The 23,897-nt window shown below is 38.7% G+C and overlaps 3 protein-coding genes across 4 annotated transcripts in view; 2 read left to right on the forward strand and 1 right to left on the reverse strand.

Annotated features, from left to right (window-relative positions):
• The window catches only part of ndrg4 (NDRG family member 4), a 61,496-nt gene extending 52,313 nt beyond the window's left edge, over positions 1 to 9,183 (forward strand). For both annotated transcript variants that reach the window (XM_055155139.1, XM_055155140.1), the window contains exons 13-17: positions 359 to 410; positions 2,744 to 2,791; positions 2,963 to 2,998; positions 3,199 to 3,250; positions 4,584 to 9,183. In XM_055155139.1, the coding sequence (XP_055011114.1) occupies positions 359 to 410; positions 2,744 to 2,791; positions 2,963 to 2,998; positions 3,199 to 3,250; positions 4,584 to 4,738 (343 nt within the window). In that variant the 3' untranslated portion in view covers positions 4,739 to 9,183. The remainder of the gene's footprint in view (positions 1 to 358; positions 411 to 2,743; positions 2,792 to 2,962; positions 2,999 to 3,198; positions 3,251 to 4,583) is intronic.
• A 73-nt stretch (positions 9,184 to 9,256) lies between these two features.
• Positions 9,257 to 14,165, reverse strand: si:ch211-194m7.5 (olfactomedin-4). Its single transcript, XM_020934965.2, has 7 exons — positions 14,007 to 14,165; positions 13,740 to 13,859; positions 12,959 to 13,177; positions 12,436 to 12,586; positions 11,545 to 11,772; positions 10,612 to 10,780; positions 9,257 to 10,091 (listed from the first exon to the last, which is right to left on the reverse strand). The coding sequence occupies exons 1-7, from the start codon at positions 14,103 to 14,105 to the stop codon at positions 9,650 to 9,652; spliced, it is 1,428 nt and encodes a 475-aa protein (XP_020790624.1). The 5' UTR covers positions 14,106 to 14,165; the 3' UTR covers positions 9,257 to 9,649.
• A 1,542-nt stretch (positions 14,166 to 15,707) lies between these two features.
• On the forward strand, positions 15,708 to 18,626 carry LOC110169550 (olfactomedin-like). Its single transcript, XM_020935092.2, has 5 exons — positions 15,708 to 15,845; positions 16,120 to 16,272; positions 16,740 to 16,952; positions 17,109 to 17,241; positions 17,588 to 18,626. The coding sequence occupies exons 1-5, from the start codon at positions 15,813 to 15,815 to the stop codon at positions 18,442 to 18,444; spliced, it is 1,389 nt and encodes a 462-aa protein (XP_020790751.2). The 5' UTR covers positions 15,708 to 15,812; the 3' UTR covers positions 18,445 to 18,626.
• The last annotated feature ends 5,271 nt before the right edge of the window (positions 18,627 to 23,897 follow it).

The following is a 23,897-nucleotide window of genomic DNA, read 5'->3' on the forward strand; positions in this document are numbered from 1 at the left end:
ATGAATAAAATAATTTTATATTTCATTTATTTTTTTATTCTCTAAAGCAAGGGAAGTAATTCAGAGTGCTTTCCAGAATAAGAAAGACATCAGAAATCACAATATAAACAGATCAGAACATAAATAATAATCATAAAATTATCATTTCTTTTATAAAGCTTGTTTTATTTTTCCAAAAGTAAAAAAGTAATGTTATTTAGTTATGAACTAAATTATTATGGCGTCAGAAATATAATACTTTGCATAAACGATTCAATCACTGATCCAAATTATATTTTTAGCAATCCCTTAGCACAATACATTTTATATTTTGTTATAGTGAAAGTGACTATAAGCTGAGTGTGCTTCTGTGTTGTAGGTGTCCGGTGATGCTGGTAGTGGGAGATAATGCTCCTGCTGAGGAAGGAGTGGTGAGAATACTTTGTTCTTATCTCTCTTTTTTACTTGACCCAGTTTTGTTTTTTTGTATTACATCAGCCCAAAATAGCCTCACCCTCGCTCCTGCTTTATCCTCTTCTTCCTCCATGTGCTCGCTCATTATGTTGGCATGCACTTACGCTTAGTGCCACTTTGAAGCTTGATCAAACAGAAAAGAACTCTATTTATACTGTATGTTTATGTAGGATTATAATGATAGTCATTATTATAAAAGAAAATGTTTGATACTGGACAACAGTTTGGTTGCTACTAATATTGCTCAAAATTTACTCTTGCGAGGTTTTAGTCAGATCAGAATGTTGTTAACTTATTAAATACAAATCTGAAATTGTGTTTTGTTTCATTCACATGTTTGATAAATCCTGGTTTATTAGTCTGTCTGCATCAAAACCTCAAAATGCCCTGCTCCACCTTGTGATGTCATGATGTGGTACCTTTTACTTAGACTTAGGCAAACGTTATTGATCAACGAAAGAAATAACAAAGATTAAATAAATATTTAAATATAAATGTAGCTTAAATTCAGCAAATCCAGGACTGATTCTAGTGATGGTGGAGTTTAAAAACACATTTGGAACAGAGTGTTTTCAGTTTGAGAGAAAAACACAGCCTTAATATACAGGATTTGTGTGTTAAACATGAATGTGAATGAAATAAAACACAACACCAGGTATGATTTGATAAGGAAGCAACATTATAACATAGATCAGAAAATAACACAAAATGGGACACTATAATCTCCTTTATTTTTAGACAAAAACATGTCATTTCATAAGTATTACCATGTGGTCTTAGGTCTTTTTTCCCCAGAGTGATTTAATTTCAAAACAAAACAAAACAAAAAATGGGTCAGGCTGCAGAGATAATATTTGTTGCTTTTGCTGATCCCTATGGCCCCAGTCCTCCAGCCTCCCCATCTGTCTGTCTGTCTGTGTGTCTATCTGTGTGTCCATGCGTGTGGGTCCAGATGGCCTTGTTCTGTTCTGTCTCTGGGGTTTCCTGTTAAAAGTGGCCCAGATATGAACGCTTCTGCACCACTTCATCTTGCCGCATGTATGACACTAAATCAAATCACTGCTGTGGTACGACCGCAGGGAGATGGAGGGATGCAATGGAGGGAGGTCTGGAGCAGGACGGCCTCGAAGCAGTGTAACTCCTCCAAATGTGACAGAGGAAGTGTGAGCTGTAAACAAAAGTAGTTCTATTGGAAGAGACAGATACAGGTCATATAGATAATTCATGCTCCAATGTGAGTAAGGCCACTGCAATGCCATTTAGTGATTTAGTGCTCCACTTGAAATGCTAAACAGAATTACCCATCACCCAACTTGTTTACTGACCGTACAAAATTAGGAATATATAAATGTATATATCAACTGGATGTTTCAATTTTAGACCAATACGAGATAAAAAGAGGCTTTCCAATCATGCGTCTATAGGAGCTGTGGAACATAAATTATATTGATTAAACTTCTAAAGACATTTTGCAATTATCAAATAACATCTTTTTTTTTTTCTTGTGATCATGCACATTTAAATATTCTAGCTTTAGTATCAGGCTGTGTTCATTATATCCCCATAGAGTTAAACCCTGTGTCCATGCAAGTGCACTAAGTATGTGGTTATAGTCACTCTATATTTAGATTATGAGACCTTTATAGAATGTAGTACAGTATATAGTAGTATATAAAAGTAGATACTACTTCATTTTTAATGATAATGTCAAACAGTGCCCTACATCTCTAATGCATATAATGTATTCCTTATTTAAATATTTCATACAGTGGATGTGGCCATAGTGTAAAAACCATCATCCAGACCATGGTCATGTTACCAGCTAATACTATAAAATATGCAGAAAAACCAACAGAATCAAGTGCAGTATTTTGGACATTTGTATATTGAACACACATACACACATACACAACATAGAGAGTATCTTATTCATGATATTTTTGGTTAATTTTAGGCAATTGAGTGAAATTTATTAGTAAATAGCTTATGTCTTTTTAAACATGGTTCACACTGTTGACACTGTGTCTGATGGATTAAACCTTAAATCCACACTACTGTGTGTGTGTTCACATGTGTGTGCGTCTGTGTTAACATGTGTATGTGTGTTTGTTTACACATGTGTGTGCACACGTCGGTGTGCTCTGCAGCGGTGACTCATCTCTGCAGCACTCTGCAGTAACTGGGTCATTCACATACATGCACTCTGCCAGTCCCCACTATATCAAACACAGACAGTTTCATTTATAATGCGCCATAGTTCCAGCCTCAGCATGATCCCTTTGTTTCTCAGGTTGAGTGTAACTCCAAACTGGACCCCACCAACACCACTTTCCTTAAGGTAAAACTCTCACCTGATTTTGAAGCAGTAATGACACAACATGAATATAATGAGCTAATGACACATCACTAATAGTCTAGAGGCACACTTTTTTAAAGTCTACTTTGAAACACATGCATTCATATGGTGTTCCACTGCACAAGATAAAGATGTAGTTTTCTTGTTTAACAGATGGCTGACTCTGGTGGACTCCCTCAGATCACACAGGTAACCTTTACACAGCATTTTACTTAAACATCGGATAGTACAGAATAGCACACTCTTGTTATTCAGCAATATTTGATATAAAAAAATGTGAATTTGTTGTTGTGTAATTTTTATAGATGTCAGATTTCACTTTAAAAGGATCACTACAATAGAACTAACTAATTCGTTTATCTTAACCATATGCTCAACTATTTTTGCAGCCTGCAAAGCTGACTGAAGCCTTCAAGTACTTCCTTCAGGGAATGGGCTACAGTAAGTATCTAGTTGTTTATACAAAGTGCTCATAGAATTGTCTCAGAGGGTTTTTTAACTGACCCTCTGTCTCCTTGCCCTGTTTCTCAGTCGCTTATGTGAAGGATCGGAGGTTGAGTGGAGGGCCAGGTACTGCCTCCTCCCTGTTCACCTCTGACCTATTATTACTGCCCTCCTCCGTAGCATTGGCATTTTAAAATTGATTTATGGATGATTTTGTGATGACTATAATGTTTGGGCTGATTTGAACTGTTTTGCCGTCATCTTAAGCCTTTTTGTTTATTTCTTCCTTTGCCCTTAAGGACATACAACTCCCATCTTTGTTTTGAGTGATTTTTCCTCCAGTGGAAAAATAGTTAACCTGCTCCTCTTTCCCCCATCCCTCCATGTTGCCATTGCATCTGAAATGTTTCTCTTTGCATGGCACTCAGCTAGCTCAAAGCAACGCCTTGTTAATGAGAGCTATGATATGATTTTAATCACAAGCCAGTTTTTACGAAACACTTTTTACTACATGGTGTAATTATATATTTAACAATACAAGCAAGTGGTCACAAGTCTGGTTACCCTCTGTGACCGTACCAAGCCTGTTTAAATAGAAAGACTAGTGTCGGGAATGGCATCTGGTCTAAAACATATGGCAATATGTAACCATATCTGAAATACTCCCAGAAGTCAAAAGTTATTGTATTGTCTGCATAGCGCATTAGATTGTGCTTGTTTACCCTTAATAGTAAAACAACTAGAACCAGCTGGTAAGTTATAATAGTGCTCAGATATTTAGCACATTCTCTGCATCAGTTTTTTTTGTGTAACACTGAACTGGACCCTGAGCCTGACCATTGCATGGAGCTGTTAATGTGCAGAATCATTAACAGCTTTATCCACTTGTTTAGTTGTAGACAGCCACCTTTTCTCACCAGCTGCTCAGAAGGGTCTCTCAGCATGACCTCCCCATGTCCCCCCTATGAGCCTCTTCTCAGTCCCATCTATCCACACATGGTCACTGGCCAGTAGCAGACTCACAGCATTATAAAATCAGAAATTGAAGTATTTTTAACCCAAAACAAACTCAAAAATGATTTTAAACTTCATTTATTTTTATATTTGTTGTGAAAGTGACAATATGAACCTCTATGATATTTTTACATAATATTAAATCAGGGGAAAAAAAGTTGTATCGTGAACCTTGAAACGATGGTATCACTAGTCCATGTGAAACTGTTTTAATCAGAAGGCAACTGACCACATGTGGCTGTATAGACCAATGGGATGAGAAGAGCCTGTATAATTCTCACTCTTATATGCCTCTAACATTATATTGTCTTTTCAGTGCCCTCTGCCAGCATGACCCGCCTGGCCCGCTCCAGGACGGCCTCTCTGACCAGTGCCAGCTCCACAGAGGGGGCTCGTTCTCGGGCCTGCACCCACTCCGACAGCACTGAGGGGGTGGGCGCGGTCACCCAAACCATGGAGGTGTCCTGCTGAGGGGACAGTACAGCCATAGAGCGAAGGAGGACAGAGGAGGGGGAACAGAGGGGGACGGAGGGTGGTCCCCAGTGACAGCAAAAAGCAGTGGGCTGGACATGAGCAATCTTTATAAACTAAAGGAGTTAGTTAGTGCAAGAGGCAGCAAACAAGTTGTGGAATTATGGGTATATTAAAAAGGTGGGGTAACAGTAAAAAGCCAAAGTAGATTATTTTCAGGAGGTGGTTTCCTCTTTGATTTAGTGCCATTGATGCCTTTTCTTACCAATCGCCATCTAATATTATTTTTGTAAATTTTTTGGCTTGTAACATAAGAACCTCAAAGCTATTCGCCAATCATTTTATTTGTGCATCTAATCTGTTCAAATATGCTAAATTGTGACTCTATCTAACAGATATGGTAAGGAAGCTCTCAACTGATTCAGGTTTTAGTCCATTGCTTTTTGCTGTCAGTGGTAATTATTAAAAAAGAGGGAACAAAATGAAGTGTAAACGTTGCATAGGTCCAGTCTGTTCTCACTCATCTCCCTCTCATCTGGTCATGTGCCCCGCTGGCCCCTGCCCGCTGTATGATACCATAAGTATTAATACTACAACCCCTCCAGACCCTGAAAAACTTTGTGACCCAGCACTTGACAACTAGGCTAATATTTTAACTCTTGAAGTGTCATACCTGTGTTTACTGAGTGTTTCCTCATTGTTTTTGCCTGCACCCTTTGACACGACTCCCCACCCCCCAAAATTCTAAAAGTGTCAATTCTTCTCATATGTCAAATATAACTATTAAATGTGACGAGATATGGGTGGTTAGCACTAAGCAGGCACTACGACAGTATTTTGAGCAGACTACATCTCTCTCTCTCTCTCTCTCTGTTGTTTACGATTAGTGAGTAAAAGTGAATGGGTGTGTCCGGGTTTTGACTGACAGCAGAGCACAGCCTATCGTAGTCAAGTGCCCAGATCTGTAGTGTATTAAGAGGATGTGTTAGCTGTTAGTGCCAGAGTATAAGTAGTTCACCTCATATTTAAAGCTGCACTTGGTGAAATATAACAAATGTAAAGTTTTGCGTTCTAGTAATCCTTTGCACTATTGAGTTTTTTTGTTAGTTATATTTTTGGTTTTACGTAAAAGTGTAATTTAGTAATAATGATTTTATATTATCACACATTGTTTCACAGATTTAACTATGAACCAACTTTAAGAACCTAAAATATGATGACCTTTTAATATGTTATACTATGACTTTGAAAGCAGTATGGTCAGTATTAATTCTTTATCTTGTGTATAGCTAATTTTGCGCTGGAAGACAATCGAATTTAATGACAATACAATGACTAGTAGCCGGTGTAGCATCAGACTCACTAACAGAAAGCATGCACAAAAGCAAAGTTTTTACTAAATTCTTGGAAAACACCGCACATGAACACTGTACGGCCACAAACCAATGAGGAATGTAATAAAAGGCATTGCTGAGTGCAGCTTTAAGCGGTGTGTCATGCATTCTGAAGACAATCCACTACATCTATGTGTTAGGCTAGAGTAAGTGTAGTGTACATGCATGTGGACGTGAGCATAAACTTAGGCCATTTTAGTCTATGAGTATGAGTAGTTTTGGCAGTGTTGTGTGTTAGATATTGGTAGGGCCTTGATACTTTGCAGGGACATCACGCTGGGGTTAGATGAAAACTCAAGAAAAAATACAAAATTGATTTAAATAACAAATATTCAGGAGCCTGCGATTAATACAAGCATTCATGGTCCTGTTTAGGTGTTTGATTTTCAACAAAAAGGTGAAAGTGACTTTATGTCCTGCCCTTTACATATTGTATTTTCAACCAAGTCAGCTCTTTCTGGTCAGTCTGTGTCAAAATAAAGCTCAGATTAGAAGTCAATTGGAGTCACAGAGCTTCAGATTGAGCAGTACCTTCAGTTAGCATTACACCCCCAGGGAAAGTTGACTCCAGCTGCAAAGGATCATTTGGCAGTGTTGTGTGTTAGATATTTATTGGTAGAGTATTGCTCATCCCAACGGTGTCTCCTCTATTTATTGTTTGTACGTTTACTGGAGATTTTGGTGATAAGATGATGTTCCAAATAACCAAAACTAGAACAAAAATCACACATTCGAGTAAAAAAATCTGAAACTGAGTGTAAACAAGAAACAGTAAATACCAGGGGATACTGCGTTGTTCTTATTAGCACTCTCAATGTGAATAGATGCTAGCTAGAGCCATGGTCACAAGCGGTGTTTTTGATGTGTAGCTGCAGTGCATGCATGTGGTTCAGCAGTGTGTTCTTTGTGATCTCTTACTTGACAATCACGCGCCAACCCAAACATAACTGGACCAGGGGCCAAGCCAGGATCCCAGTGGTAATTGTATGTACTAGATATTTAACCCAGGCCTTTCTTTTCTGCACCTAGCCCCTTGACTATGGATGTACCAAAGCTAACACACACACACACACAATAGCCCCCTTGCTAGTCTATCTAGTCAAGCGATCCTTAAATGAAAGCATGATACTGCAAGTTTCATTGTGTGAGTGTGTTCAAATGTTAGATGTGCACAAATGCTTGAATTATGCTGTTAAGCTTTAGTGTTTAGTGTAAAGCCTGCACATGAATTGTCCCTTTTGATTTGCTGTCTTATATTGTTTATTGCTATTTTATGTGTAAATGTTAACATGAAGGATCTAAAAGGGGGCTACTATTGAGAGGGCTGGGTGCTTTAAGGAAATGACAAATTAGACACTTTAATTGCTTTTGTTGTTTGGATGTGCTATGATATACAGTGTATCCATTATGTCACTGGTAGAAAATGCATAGTTTTAGATTAGTTTGGCTGTGTACTGCTGTCTTGGACTAACTTCTGATTTGGGGTCCCCTTGTATTTTGAGCTTAGTAATGTATAGTCGTTATTTACCAAAGTTGCCCATTTTCCTGTACTGACTTTCACAAACCCTCTGTCCCCTGCCAGTAGGGGGCGTAGCTTCCAAATGCTGAGGTGTGCTCCTATCTTTGAGGTAGCCTGTAAGTACTGGGGCTTTTTTGGAGCCATTTGGGCGCCAAGCTCGGAATGTAGGGCAACTCCCAACCTCCTTAAAAGCATACCCCTCCCTTTTACAAATCACAAGGTGCCCCAGTCCTCACAGGCCAACCTAGTCACACCCTAAAGGGCTATCAGCTGAAGTCACTTTGTTAGTTTACTTAGTCTGTAATGTGATATTGTTGCAATGTTAGTGTGTTTGCACCAGGGGCCCCCAAAGAGCACGGAATAGAAAAAATGTGGTTCATGAAACAAGAGAGAGAGAGATTCTGACAGAGGATAATTGAATGTTTATGGAAAAAAGAATGTGTTGTAGCTTGAGAGATTATTTCATATTTTTAGATTACTCTGCTCTTTATTTCAATAATAATTACTTATAACTGAGTTGCTGTCATTTCATAATTCATCTCCACTTTGAATAAGCCAATTTCTTCCTCAAACTAAAGCAAAACTGCCGGGGGTCTCCTGAATGTATTGTCCCTATTTGAAGTGCTGTACTGTATTGTGGACCCTCACCTCTTCATTAACAACCTCACAGTATGCACTTCTCCCCTTGCCTCTCAATATTTGGATATTCTACCCTAATACATAACTGTTTAGTACAGGTGATTACATATTTTTGTTCATATACTTTTTAATACTTCCATGTGTCACAGTTGATTCCAAACCCTATACGTAAACCCCTGTATAAGTGTTTCATAGGGGTCCGCAAAGGGACCAATGTTTTTTGTCATTTTGAATGGCATGTCACCCACTGCCCCATGACCACATTTCACAGGTCATGACAACAAACATCTAAATTTTAAAGTGGAAAGAAAGAATGAACCCAAGTGTACATTCACAAAGATAGCATCAAATCTAAATGGATGCTTGTAAAAAGGCAATACTAGGCTATTGAAAAGAAATGAACAATTCACCTTTGGTATTGTAGTGATGATTTTACAAGAAAAGAAACTTTCTTGAAGGTGTAAAAATAGCATTATTCCAAGCGAGAATCCTGTCACAGAATCAGTCCAGATCTGTAGACCTCGTCCTATTGGCACTTGTTGGTCACCCAAACTGAACACTACTGTATTGTGATGTACACTTTATGTTCCTCTCCTCTTGGACTTTTATAGCAACAGTAGGGTGTAACCTCATATTGATATACTTCTATTGGTTATGTGTACTACTGCTATCACTACTGCTATTCTTACTGCCATTATGATTGATTTATATTGAGCAATAAGTTGACGTTTCATATTTTGGGAGTGTTCCCTAAAAGCTTGCTTCTGTTCACAATAGTAGAGGGACTTAGTTGCTTGGTTGTTATTCAAATGTGTACTGTAAAGATATTCTATATAAATACATAGTAACTGTCTGTCTGTGTAGTAACTAATAAAGACATTATGTCAAAGTCATGTGCGACAACACTTTTCATTCATCTACAAAGGAAGTATGGGGAGATTTTTTTGTTTAAACACAGCACAACACTTTTAACAGTAAAAAGGATTTCTTTATTTTTGGGGTAAAAAATTTAAACATTTTAACCCTTTTATCAATCATGTTAACATTAGAGGGCACAAGTGACATAAAAGTGCAGATGAGACAAAAAAGATACATTATGTAACTTTCTGGAGGTGACACGTCAGGATATTCTCAATGGCGAAAGATGAGTTATGCCATATGGTGGAAGATTCTAGCCAAATTAATATCATTTACATGGAAACAAGCAGGAGGAGTCCATCCTCCAGGTCAAATAAGAGGCAGATTTGTGGAGGTGCAATTCAGTCAGAGTAAGAAAGGATGTTTTTTCTAAAATGTTCAGTTCTATGCTACTTTAAAGCTAAAGATAATGCATTGCAGAATCAAAATATTAAGTCTTATTTAATATTCAAAAACAACTTTGTAGGACACCATGTTGGCATCGGCGTATGAGTGGAGCATCTGGTCCACTGGGCTGTAGTTCAGAGAATATATGTTGGGTAACATCTTTTGGAAAAAGATACCAACATTGAACTTCTCCTGTCCTGTGGCTGTGTCATAAGAGTAGAAGATCTCCTCTGTCTCTTTACTGACTGAGCGTGTGGCATACAGCACCCCACAGGCCATAAAGGTGTTGGTGGTTGCCTGCTTGAACAGCGAGGTGCGCCAGGTCTGCCCCAGCTGCAGCCCCTCTGGCCCATGCTCCACTCGGGACAACACCAGGTTCCCATGGTCCTGGTTTGTGGTGTAGATGACCCACACCCCAGACTCATCTGTGGCCAAGTCCAAGTCTGTGAATGGGAAACACTCATCCAGGCTGCAGAAGTTACTTTTAGAATTGAACCTGGAAACAAGAAATTATACTACAAGTTAATTATTTTACCTGTATTTGGTTGATACTGAGGGGCACTTTTGGCCCTTCCTTTCCTCAAACTGTCCTGACACAGATCTGCTGATCCTACCTGGCCAGTCTTTCTGTTAGGCTGTACTGAGACCTTTGACTGAGACACAAAGGCGACTGAGAAACGCAGTGTAAGGATGACCAACAACCTTCTCTGTTTTTTTTGTTTTTGTTTGTTTGTTTGTTTTTTTTGCATAATATAGGAACTTTAAATAAATGTAAGATAAATGGGTGTCTTGAAAAAGTATTCACAAACAAGACCTGTTTCCAAAATAGAGTTACAGACCTGGTTTCTCAGTTCAATTTTATCTCACATCTTTGGAGAACAAAATGAACAAAAAAAGATATTTTATCCTTTTAACTGTATTTCATGAAAGGTTGCTGAGGCCTTACTCAGTTATTATCGCTATAACTATCATAGATTTTCTTCATATGGATGATTTCAATTCAAATGTATGAGTACCTGGTTCCTTTTGGCAGCTGCAGAGTAGTCACAGTTCTGCTGGTGAGGTTGAATCGACACACTGAGTCCACGTTGTAGCAGTTGTAGTACAGCGCGCCTGCATACATGACCACGTTGGGCCCCTGCACTGTGTTGGTGGTGGGGTTGGATGCATGGATCATGACATTACCTGCAAGAAATAAAGCATGATAGTATTCACCTGTTTACCTCCTCTTACCTTCAAAAAGTGACTTTATTATGTACACAGTCATGTTTATTTGTTCAGTGCTCTTGTGGAAAGTTCTCTCTTCTCTCACTATTTAACACTACTTTTACTCAATTAGGGTTTTATGTACATGTACATTTCTGGGCAAGTCTACTATAGCAAATAATATCTTTATACAATTATGCAAAATTAACTCTTGTGAGCATTAAGCCATGCCATAATGTTATTACCGCCTCAAAAACATACCTGAAGTTTCATTCATACATGATGAAGTAACCCTTTATTCTTAATCTGTCTACAGCTACAAAGCTCAAAATGCTCTTTTCCACCTTGTGATGTCAGGATAAGATAGTTTTTTTAAGTTAACAGTCAGCAACCTTTTAAATTTTTTTCAGTATAGATTGGCAATTGCACGGTGGAAATTATCAAAATGATTCTAGAGAAGGTGTTTGGTATTTAAAAACACAGTGAGAGAAAAGAAGAAGAGAAGAACTCAGCCTAAATATGCAGTGTTTGTGTGCTAACATTTATGTGAATGAAGCAAAATTCCAGGTATGTTTTTGATTAGGAACTAACATTATAACATAGATCAGAAAATAGCATACTATGTACCCTTTAAGCGTGCCAGAGCTTATCACTAAAGAGAATGAAGGCAAATATACACCCAAACAGTTGCTCTAACACAGCCCCTTTAATCTCCTAACTTGTTCTGACTTTCTTGCACTCACCAGGCACGCTGATGCCCACCACCAGAGAGCTGAGGGTGGAGTACTGGCGCACGTAATGGGCGAATCTGTTGCTGGAAGTCAGTGGCACATACCAATACCAGTCCTCCTTCCCCTTCTCAGGCTTTGGGTCTTGGCCCCAGGCTCCGTACTTGAAGCTCCCTGGATACTCCCCTGCGGTGAAAATCCGTGGTCCAGACACATTCTGGAAGCGCCCATGTGGACACGCTCCTGCAAAAAAATGTGGGTGAAGAGGAGATTGAAGATTGATAAAAGGTTCTGTGAAAATAAAAAGGTTTTGTGATCCTGGGAGCTATGTTGTTTGGGGCTTCATGCCACTAGTACGGTCACCCATGGCACGGATGGGTCAGACGAAAAGTGGTTCAGAAGCCCCTATGACTAGTATAATATTAAGGCTAGTTATGCTCCCTGGATTGGCGTCACCGGGCCCCACCCTGGAGCCAGGCGACCTGATCTCTGGCTACAGAAACTAGCTCTAGGGACATGGAATGTCACCTCACTGAGGGGGAAGGACCCTGAGCTTGTGCGGGAGGTTGATCTTTAGTAGCTAGATATCATGGGCCTTAACTCCACACACAGCCTGGACTCTGGAACTCCTTGAGAGTTGGGTTCGAGAGAGGCTATCCATATGTAATACAATTAGCTGGTTAAACATTTGACATTTTTTAATACATGACCAGTCTCCAGTTTGAACTTTGCTATGAGTGCTCTGTGGTATGAAGAAGGTGAGAATATGAAATAGTTTTCAGTGGCCATGGGATGACCCTGAAGTGAAACTGCAGATCTCCCAAGCACCTTCCTCTTTAAACTAAAATAGCTAATGTTCACCTTTCTACAGTGTGTGTAGGGAAGGAGTGGAGAAGTGGGCGTTACCGTAAGGGGGCAAAGTGGACGGGGCTATGGGCTGCCTGTTCCTGCATTGGTCCAGGTCCCTCTTGAGACGCTGGTTGGTCTGGTCTCTCTTGACCACCTGCAGAGTGTCGTAGGCCTCCAGCTGCTGAAGTTCAGCCCTGATGGCGCTGATCTGAGACAAGAGGAAGTCAGTAGGCAGTGCTTTCAGTTATTACAGAATTCTCACTGACCGCCTGAGGATCATTTGTAACTCCACTTGAAAGAATAAATGATACCATTTTCTGATTGCCATTTTTATAACCTAACACAACCTGCTAGTATTTCTTTACTTTGTTTTAAATTTTGTAGGGAATAAAAACAATGCCAAATCAGTATGCATTGCTGCATGTGACTCACAATACTTCCTGTAGCACTCTGTCAAAAGTTCAAATGGATTTTATTATTACTTCTACAATTTAAAATAGAAAATTGTTTTCTTCAGGATGTCTACTGAAAATATAAATCTCTACACTTGCTGGGATTCTGAGTCGCGCTCCACCCCAACCTGCTGTGTGGTGATCTGGGCCTGTTGTCTGTGGGTCGCTGTGGTAACATTGAGCCTCTCCATGAGCAGTCTGATTTCAGTAAGTTCATTCTCGATGACGTGAAGAGCCAGGACCCCGTAGACCCCTCCGTCATCGTCCTGCTCCAGCTCAGACATGTCCTCCTCCAGCTGGGGCAGGCGGCGCTCCAAACCCAGCAGAAGACTTTCCAGGTCCAACGTCTGAAGAGGCACACACCAATGAAATATGTTTACAAACTAAACTGCAGTTCTGTTTTATGAATGAAATGCTTTTTACATTTGTTGTTAGTTTGAGTTTTATACACACCGCAAAAAATTTAACAAAAGGTAAAATTGCTAAAAACTTTACTGAAGTACGAGTACTGTTCAACAAGTAGGTGTGTTTGTTTCGAAGTAGTTAGTTAGCTCCTCCCTGCAGACAGATATAAGAAAGTTTCCACTAGCATTCTGACCAGAACTGAAGAAGCAGCCTGGATGAGCTGTGAAATGTATTTGACCAAATCAACTTTTGTCCAGTCGACCAACTGAATTTCTCCTTTGCCTACTTATTTAGAATTTATTATTACCATTTATATATATTTTTTCTCTTTATTATTCTACTACTGTGTCCAAATAATTTCCCTTGTGGATCAATAAAGTTTGTCTAAGTTTAAAGACACCTAGAAAAACCTGCATTCTATTATGCGTGGGGTCTCCATAGATTTTCCAGAAAAGTTACTTAGTGCTCCTTTAACATAATTTTTTTACACTTACAGTACATTACCTTCTGTGGACTGACATTGTTGTTACAGTCTGCCACACTTTTCTGGGTTGTGTTCAGTTTGTCATAAGGAAAGGGCTGAGCGTTGGATAGCTCACACTCACAGGTGTCCCGAGTTGGTGACTGAAATGAAAAAGTACACAAATATACACCAATGTTTAAATTTGCAAGTGTAATTTTTAGTGCAGGGAAGTTTGGAAAAGGGATTCAAATATATAATGTTACCTGTTACTGCTCACTTTTAGAATTAAATTAAACTCGAAATCCTACCTGTTGAGACACTGTGACGAGAGCACATAAAGACAGGAGCAGACTCGACTTCATGGTGCATTCGAGGACAATTCTCACTGACAGTGTTTTTAGTTCCATATGCTTCAGAGGTATATGTCCACAGTGCGCTGATCTTAAAGGGTGGGGTTTATGGTCATGACTAACAATGGTGTTTCTGATCAAGCAACTCACTTCCTTTCTGCGGTCCAGACTCTGTAACATGGGACTTTCTGTGGATCAAAAAAAAAGTCACTGCAGTTGGTCATGTTTTTGATATAGCGCCAAGGAAACACCAGATCACCATGCTTATGGTTAGTTTTACAATATTAAGTACTTTTTGTTATGAACAGTCAGCTAAATTTATTAAGAAACTAAATATATGATAATATATTTTTTATTTTAAAAAAAATTAAAGTTTTTTTTTCTTCTCAGGTAATTAATATTAAACTACAACAAAACATGCTTAATTATTTAAATTTTCTTCATTGTAAATTGTAAAATGCCCATTTAACACAATGTCTTCCTGTTCAACACTGCAGGACTCAAAACAGCATCTCAGAGTAGAATACAATGAGGTTCATTTAGCATCTTAGAGTAGTATTTCATTGTATTAAGCGGAAGGTTTTCAATTATTTGTTTTTACCTGTTGAAAAGTGGCTATGTGACATGTATGACCCAGAGTCTGAATCCCACACAGAAATTTGCATAAATCAATCACATTATAATCTGAGTAATGATCATGGAACACTGTTATTATCATGTCCTTTTATGGTGCACTATGTAACTTTTCTTATGAGGGTTTGCTACCTGCTTGTGTTTTAGCTAATGTTCCACAGTATGTATTTTAAATTATCTACAGTCATGGACAAAATTGTTGGTACCCCTCTTGTAATGAAAGAAAAATCAACAATGGTCGCTGAAATAACTTGAAACCTAGTGTCAGAATGCGTGGTCTCAGTCTTAGGTCATGGGACTTCCAACAGGATAATGACCCAAAACACACAGTTAAAAACACCCAAGAATGGCTAGATCAAAACACTGGACTGTTCTGCAGCGGTCTGTGAGCCCAGATCTCAATTCTCTTGAACATCTGTGAAAGGAGCTGAAAGATGCTGTCTGGAGAAGGAACCCTTTAAACCTAAAACAACTAGAGCAGTTTGCTCATGAGAAGTGGGTCAAAAGTCTTATTGACAGTTACAGAAATCGTTTTATTGCATAGTTTGCCTCAAAAGGTTGTGCAACAAGATATTAATTTAAGGGTACCATCATTTTTGTCCAGGCCAGTTTCATTATTTAGTTTTTTCTTATTTCAGTGATTACTGTTGATTCTTCTTTCATTGCCAGTGGGGTACCAACAATTTTGTCCAAGTCTGTATGCATATGGTATGGTAGCACCTGAAGAGAATTTTACACCATGTCAATTTTCCATGTTTAGATTTAAGGAATTAAATAAAACAGTCTTACAAAAAACATTTATAGGAAACTGATATTTGGCACATTTCCCCTTTATTTAAATTTCTTATATAATTTGCGCAATAAATGTGCAGCATGTGAGAAGTATTTTGGAGAAACTGTGAGGACAAAGCTGCTGATGTTGCAAAAGGAATAAGACTTAAAAAAGAGGAAAGGGAACTGAGTTGAACGTGACAGTTGAGACATTTTGGGACTTTCACATTAACATGCAATTGTCTTCTGTCCCAGTGGTCTATGTCACTGTGAATCACATTATGAAAGAGAAGGAGGAGCTCAGCAATATTAATACGCCTTGTTTTTGAGTTGAACTTCATTTGTCCAACTCCTGACACCATGCTACTGCTGCTTCTACTACTCTCACCAGTGGTAAGTCATATAAAGAAAACTGCACATAAAACAAATTATAATGTTAAAATTCAATCACAAATTTTCTGAAATACCTTTTAATATTCAAAATGCATGCGACTCTTTAATCACAAGAGCAAAAAAACATTATTCATCACTTATACATCAGTTGAAACCTTATTTCTTTTCTATTTTATGTGATCACTTTCATATGCTTTGCACTAATCTCATCACTTGAAATGAATAATGATGTTGTAGTTCCATATTAAACATGTATGTTGTGAATGTGTTGCAGGTGGGGGGTGAGCGTGTGATGGGGGTGAAGAAGGGGGATGCGTGTGTGTGCTCTGTGGACTCTGGGATGTGGGCATTCCCTGTGCAGCAGTTCGAGACCGTCCAGCAGCAGCTCCAGTCCTGTGAGGACTCAGTGCAGAGCCTCAGCCAACAGGTGACATACACACCCATTCACACTGTGTGGACGAGTGCTGATTTTGGTTTGAGAAGTTTACACACATCCAACATGCTTAATGCCCAGGATAATATTAGCATGACATTTGTTTTCCTCAATACACTTTTACACATACTAATATTCTGATAGTCTCAAAATATATACAAGCATAGTAAAAATGTTCATCTACACTTTCTCAAATTGTTTTTCACTTATTAAACAATTTATTCACTATTATTCATTAGAAAATATAAAATACAGTATGTGTTTAAAGTCCGCATCGAGGAATGTACTTTAAACAAAAAGAAAAAAAACTCACTCAAACCTTTTATTTATTAATGTATTTTAAGTTGCAGATTTTTCAATTAAACATCCAAGCACAGTTTTGGCAAATGCTTTCAACTGAATCACTGCTGTTTCTTCAGAATACAAAAAGTATAGGTATAATAATTTTACATGTCTCTCAGGTGCAGTTGTCCAGTGATCGTCTGCCCCACATCCAGTCTCTGTTGGCTAATGTGACGGCCCGTCTGCAGCCACATCAGTACCTCCAGTACAAAGGCTTGTACTCTGCTCTGGGTCTGCGTCAGCTCAATACCGAGATCAACCAGCTGGAGGTGCACGTGAGCGCAGTGCACAGCCAGCTCAACAATGAACACACACAGGCACTCACAAAAGAGGTATTCATTCATCAGTTTACATTGTGATATAAATAATAATAATAATAATATGAATTACAAATGTTAAGGCAAATGCCTAGTACATACACAGGTTAAGGTACAAACAGGTTTTCCATTTTTATGAATTAAAAAATTGTATTGTGACGATTCTTTTAGGTTGTGAAACTTCGTCAAAATGTGGACCGAATGAAGATGACTGATGACATTAACCTGACATCACTGAAAGAGCAAGTGCGCTACCTGAAGAACAGAGCTGAGACCTGTAAATCTATTCCCAGTGACTACAGAGGTGAGCTACTTCAATTACACATTTATGGAAGTTACTATGAACATGACATGACATGATAAGTCTTATTCAGTGAACTGCATTGTCCATCATTTGTACCCCACTAACCAGACACAAGAGTTTAATGCCTTGATAGTTGATATATTATAAAATTAAGTGCAAACACTGAAGAATAGTAATCTTCTGCAGTAAGGCGGATTCTCTCAATATTTGTGAGTTCACATTTCAGAGTGACACACATGTCAACCTGCTGTGAGCCAGGTTAGAACAATAGGAACTGTGAACTTAACATTATGTATCTGTTTGAATTGTTGTTTGTGTGTCCCTAACTGCATTGTGTGGTTTTCAGGCCAGCATCAGTACTGCAGCAAAGGTTTGATCAAGAGTATCAGTGAACCAGTGGCGACGAAGGTCAGCCCGTACGGAAAGGGCATAATTTCAGGCTCATGGGGTAAACAGGCTCTTCAGAACACTGAAGAAGAAGAGGAGCAGGGCAAATACTGGGTGCTGCCCCTCCTCAGCAGCCACATCTGGGGCAATGTTCTACGAGTCTATCCAAACTATGACAACTTTATGACCTCCACCAACCACAAGGACTACAACTTTGCCCCTTCCCACACTCATGTCAACTCCATAGAGGGTCCCAGTGCTGTGCTGTATGGCAATGGACTTTACTACCACTGCTACAAATCAGAAGAGATTTGTCGATATGATCTGACCAAAAATGAAGTAAAAAGGGTGAAACTCCCTGGTACTGGGGTTGGCAATAATAACAAGTTCCCATACTGTTACTATGACTGCCGCACCCACAGTGACATAGATGTAGAGGCCGATGAAACTGGTCTGTGGGCTATCTATGCAACAATGGGTAACCATGGCAACATTGTAGTTAGTCGGATCATATGGAACAGTGAGGACGAGACGCTGAATGTAACCCAGACATGGGAGACGAGGGTGTTTAAGAAGGCAGTGACCAATGCATTCATGGTGTGTGGTGTGCTGTATGTGACCAGGTACAACAGTGACTTCAGAGAAGAGGTGTTCTACGCTTTTGATACAATGACAGGACGAGAGGACAGCACTCTGGCACTGCCCATGGAAAAAGTAGCAAAGGGCGTGGCTAGTTTGAGCTATAATCCCACAGACAAAAAGATCTACATGTACAATGATGGGTATCTCCTAGCTTACCAGGCTAACTTCTACTGAAGGACCTTGTACTTGTAGTCGTTTGCACTCTCAAAATAAGTATGTCTCTGAATTGTGAAGTATTATGTCTGTAAGTGTTGATAAAAATATTTTCCTGTGTCTTATATACAATGAGCATTTAAAATTGTACAGTGTTTTAAATTTTTGGACTTGAATAAAAAATAAATTCAGTCTCAACCTCAGTCCCAAGTGGCACAGTAGTTGAGTTTTGCCCTATCATCACGGCCTCACAACAAGAAGGTCCCTGTGCAGAGTTCTGATTGAGTTTCTTTTGGGCACACTACTTTTCTCCATTCTTTTAAAGCACGCACAACAGGCACAACCCCAAGCTAAAGGTAGTCCTACTTCCAGATTTGTATCTACTTAAACTGTACTAAACTGTATCCGTGCATCTGATTTGCCATGGCAAGCCCTGAAAGAAGAAATCCGAGGCACTCAGTAGTATTAAAAAAAAAAAAAAAGAAAACTCCATTATTACAGCAAGGACAGCCAAAGCGTTTCAAAATTAACTTTCAACACTAACATTCAGTGTGGTCGGATGAAGACATATTAGTGTTAAAACATGTTGTCTGTACATGCTGTAATAAAGGACTTTTCTTTTTCTCTTTTCTTTTTTCTCTTCTTGACTGCTGTACACCGTAATATTGAAAAGTCAGTCATATTCTGGTTTTTAATATCTTTTGACAGACAGTAAATACATACAGTCTGTACTTTTGACATAAAGTAATGCATTCATTTTTCCATTTTTTTTTTTTTTTTTTATTATTTTTTTTGAGTCCTGAAAGAGAAAAAAAACATAAAACTACTTTTTAAAATTATGTTAACAGTAAAAGTACACTCATGACGTGCACTGTGGCTTTACTTCCTTGCAGTAACACTCATATCCCGCAGAGGGCAGTGTGCCATTGTATTTTCGCACGAGGAGAACAGATGTTGCCGTGCTTTGGTCTGCTTTGGTCTGCTGTGGTCTGCTTTGGTCTGCTTGGAGCTCTCTTGGCTGTGTTCACCACACCTCCCGCGCTGCTCTCATAATGACAGAGCAGGCGCTGAACATCCTGTACTGGGTCTGTGTCGTACAAGGCTGTGGTCAGAATGACTGAAGTCTTTTTGGTGGAAAATAGACTGGCACATGTTCTGTAACACACCAGGCCTTTACCACATTCTGGAGTAACTTACTTGTTACTATCCTCCGCAAATGTTTCAACCTTTCAACATCCGTGCCTATAGTTAGATCTCAGCATCCCACCAGACCACCAGAAACAAAACCTAGAAACCAAAATCAAAAGCCTTCAATAAAAACCTCTGCAAATTTACTAAGCTGTATGTTGTACTCACATGGACTGGAAGCACAAAGTTAGCATCTTATATACACTTCATCCTTAAAGGTCCTATACTATTCACACAAAATTGACCCTTGTGACCTTTAAGTCATGTTATAATGTTGGTACCTTCTCAAAAACATACCTGGAGTTGTGCTGTTTCATTCAGACATCTTCAAAGGATGTACTGTAAAATCTCAATATGAAAGCTACCTTACCACATTGTCTCAAAATGTTTCCTTTCCCTCTTCAAAACCAAAAGAGAGGATATGAAATCACTATATACTGAGCTGACTGATCTATATCTATAGTACTCTATTTTCAGATCTCTGTTCTAACTTTGTTTGCTTATCACAAACATACCTGGAGTTGTATTTTGTTTCACTCACATATTTAACCTTTCCCATTTAGGTGGTAGTAATCATCTTAATAACTTTAGCCCTGGAATTGCCTATCTCTACTGAACTAAAGGTAAAAGGAGCTGTTAGTTTGAAAACTATCACTACATGATATCACAGAGCCTGGAACATAGTATTTTGTGCTTTGGAGATGCAGGCAAATTAGCAAATGTGCAAATATGTGAATGAAAACACAGCTCCAGGTATATTTTTGAGCAGGAAACAACATTATAACATGGCTTAAAGCTCACAAGAGTCAGACCTTTAAAAATACTGCATCAACCAGCTTACACAGAGAGACACATGGGGACTGAGAAAAATGCAGTTCGTGTTTCGGAGTATTACAAATGACTTTTAATTGTGTTGTCAAGTCTGATGAGAGTGAACAGGAGGGGAGGAGGGAGGCAGCAGGAAGTCCTCTCATTTAAATGAGCAATTACACAGCCATTTTACCTCCCTCCACAGCTCTCAATCTACACAAATCAACCAACATTTCTACAAAATGATCTGAGATTTAAACTTCCTGTTATGTTTTCAGGACTTTTTCATATTCAAAATATTTAGATGCCGTTTATGCACAACTAGTAATGAAAACTGATTTCACCATTCTGCAGTCTGTCAAAAGATTTAGTTTAAAATTGTTAATCACCATGGTAACAATCCTAATTTTTCATCTTTCTCAAAATACCATCATAGATAGCTTCTATATGATTATGATGCTTATCTTCTTAACTTAAAAGTGCACTGTGCAACTTTTCTGGTGGAAAGTCTGCCAACTGCTTGTCTCCATGGAGATGTTATTGCTTTGTCTGGAATGTTCCATGATATGACTTTAAACATTTCCATCTAGCATTTATTGAATACGAGTGTTTCTGTTGCTCAAAAATACAATAATTCCTTCTGTGAATAGGTAGCCAGGCTGGCGCCACCTAGCGCCTCCGCTCAATTTAATTTCTCTCCAGCATCTAGGTCAGGAATTGGAATACACTAGACAGTTTGCAAGAACCCGGACTCACACTTGTGTCTGGGTTCTTGAGTCACCAGCCAATCAGCAAAGACATACATTCTGTGTTGGCAACAATTCCTGAGATCATGGATTAAAAACAGGCACAAAGAGAATGGTGAATTTTATCAAGGGGAAAGAAGTTATTGCCTTTCTTCCTATGGGATTTGGCAAAATAGCAGCGATTGGTTTCATAAAAAAAGTACCAGCCTAGCGTCAAGCAAACAAATCCTAATGCTGCGAGGTCAAACGGTTTCCACTAAGTGAAACCGGCTGATGAATCAGGCTAGTGAATAGAGGCGACTCTCCACAGATCTGGCCTGTAATGTAACGTAGTGCTGTAACCTGCTTGTCTCCCTCATGACAGGTCGGTTTTATCTACACTGTGGAACATTCTATACAAAGCAATAATATTTCCATGGAGACATCAGCAGGTGGCAGACTCTCGTCGAGAAATGTTACACAGTGCACCTTTAAATGTCATTTGAGTATATTTAGAAGCAGGTTTTAATCACGATTGTTTTGGCCTTGATATCTGTGACATCATATTTCAGATTACATTATATGATAGTTTAAAGCCACTGAGAGAACCTCTGTCCTCTCTGTGTGAATCAGGCTGAAGCGAAATAAATTGTGGAGAAATGTCAGCAGATATAAACCAAAGTCACCCGGGAACAGAGCAAATCAATGGAGCCTTAACTGGAGGTGACTCATGTTGTATGACTTCACATGACTTCACTGATCCTGACTGGATATACTGTAATTGAAGATGTCTGGCACCATCACTGCTGATTTTTGGACCACTGTGTGTGAAGCTGTTTTTATTTTTTATAAACTGAACAGAAACTTTTCTTGCGTTTGTTGTCCAGCTGACTCACTCCTCTTAGAAAAGGCCACTGCATCACCGCTGCTCGGTTTGAAGTGACATCACAATGTTCTTCAGGCCAATATTATTTAAAGGTGCACTGCTTTACTTTTCTAGTGGAGAGTCTGTCACTTGCTTGTTTCTTTTGGAGATGTCATTGCTCTGCCTGAAATGTTCCACAGTATGACATTAAACAGCTCTACCTTACATTTATTCAATTACAGTAGTTTTATGCCTCAAAATTACCTAGAAAAATAGGAATTCTGATTGGTAGCAGGCTTGCCTCTCCACAGATCTGACCTGTAACTTGGTCTGGTTTGGTCTCCATGAAGATAGAAAGATTTTTTAATACTATACTGTGAAACATTCGAGACAAAGTAATAACATCTCCACAGAGAAAAGCATTTGACAGACCCTCCACCAGAAAAGTTACACAATGCACCTTTAATACAGATGAGGGGCAGATAAAATATTGTCAAAATGATGATTTTTTGTAGTTTTTGGGTCTTGTCAGTAATAGAAACAACCAGGTTCAACATTTATGACTTATCTTTTGGATATTACAAAACAAAGTACAACGTAATTAACTTTGGGAACTTTGTCTCTTGCCACCATCTGGGATTATTATAGATTTTGAAAACCACCAGTGGGATTTTTGAAACATTTGTACTGAAATTAATATTCTGTTTTGTACAATGAAAGATAATAGTGAGGGTGTATATAGTGAGCCTGTACATAAAACATGCAGTTATTATAGTAAAATAGAGTGAGTGTGTGTGTTAAGCCTGTGTCTATGGTGATTGTCTCCATGGAGATAGATTTCAATTTAATGCAATACTGTGGAACATTCCCACTATAAAAAAGAAAAAAACTTAGTGAACAGCTCAGTGAACATCAAACATCAAAGCAATGATTCTACCCACCGAAGTAGTTCTGAATCCAAGACAAAAAAAACCCAAAATGACAACCTGGTTAAAGGGCCCATATTACGCTATTTTCTGATCTTTGTTATAATATTGTATCATCAAGTTGTGTTTTGTTTCATTCACACATGTTTTCTTTCAAACTTTCAAACAGAAAACACCCTGCTCCACCTTGTGATGTCATGTGGTAATACAGAAAGTGCTCATTTGGATAATTTCAGTTTTGGAATTGTTCATCTCTCTGCTTTGTGACATCACAAGGTGAAACAGACCATTTTGACAGCCAAATAATGCAGAATCACTCAAACATGTGTGAATTAAACAAAACATAACTCCAGGTTTATGATAAGGAAACAAAATTCTAACATGTCTTGCTTTGAAAAGTCATATTACGATTGTAAAAAATAAAAAAGGACAAAAAAATAAATAAATCTTTTCCTATTTTCTCTCTGTGCAAGAGTCCAACTAACAGATGAGATTAAATATCTTAGACATTATGTCAGCAGTGACCTCTCAGATGACAGAGACATGTATAGGCAGCAGTGTAAGCTTTACAGTCAGGCCAATATGCTTGTCCGTAAGTTCTTCATGTGCTCCAGTGACGTCAAAATTGCACTTTTCAAATGTTTCTGCTCGTCCTTGTCGTGCATCTTTGGCGCAACTATAAGAAAAAGAGTTTGCAGAGATTGACAGTGGCCTATAATGACTGTCTGAGAATATTATTGAAAGTGCCAAGATTTTGTAGCACTAATTAAATGTTTGTAAACTGTGGTGTGAGACCCTCTGTTGTCACAATCAGATGTTGTTTTTATTCATTTATGTGTAGAGCCATGAATCTGGGCAATCAAATCATTCAAGCTCTAGCGTGTCCTGTGAGGAGCTGTCAGATTCTGAGCTGTGTTCTTTATGTGATCTTAATAAAGATTGGATTGAACTGAATGTCTT

This window comes from Boleophthalmus pectinirostris, unplaced genomic scaffold (genome assembly GCF_026225935.1).
Source record: "Boleophthalmus pectinirostris isolate CB_2022bp ecotype Guang Dong unplaced genomic scaffold, ASM2622593v1 HiC_scaffold_2, whole genome shotgun sequence".
Lineage (NCBI taxonomy): Eukaryota > Metazoa > Chordata > Actinopteri > Gobiiformes > Gobiidae > Boleophthalmus > Boleophthalmus pectinirostris.

Excerpts from the sequence above, each read along its gene's own strand:
- si:ch211-194m7.5 (XM_020934965.2), bottom strand. The coding sequence starts at position 14,105 with ATGGAACTAAAAACACTGTCAGTGAGAATTGTCCTCGAATGCACCATG. Across the intron at positions 12,587-12,958 it reads CCCAGATCACCACACAGCAG|ATCAGCGCCATCAGGGCTGA; the intron begins GTTGGGGTGGAG and ends CTCTTGTCTCAG. Across the intron at positions 11,773-12,435 it reads GTCCACTTTGCCCCCTTACG|GAGCGTGTCCACATGGGCGC; the intron begins GTAACGCCCACT and ends ATTTTTTTGCAG.
- LOC110169550 (XM_020935092.2), top strand. The coding sequence starts at position 15,813 with ATGCTACTGCTGCTTCTACTACTCTCACCAGTG. Across the intron at positions 15,846-16,119 it reads TTCTACTACTCTCACCAGTG|GTGGGGGGTGAGCGTGTGAT; the intron begins GTAAGTCATATA and ends AATGTGTTGCAG. Across the intron at positions 16,273-16,739 it reads TGCAGAGCCTCAGCCAACAG|GTGCAGTTGTCCAGTGATCG; the intron begins GTGACATACACA and ends CATGTCTCTCAG.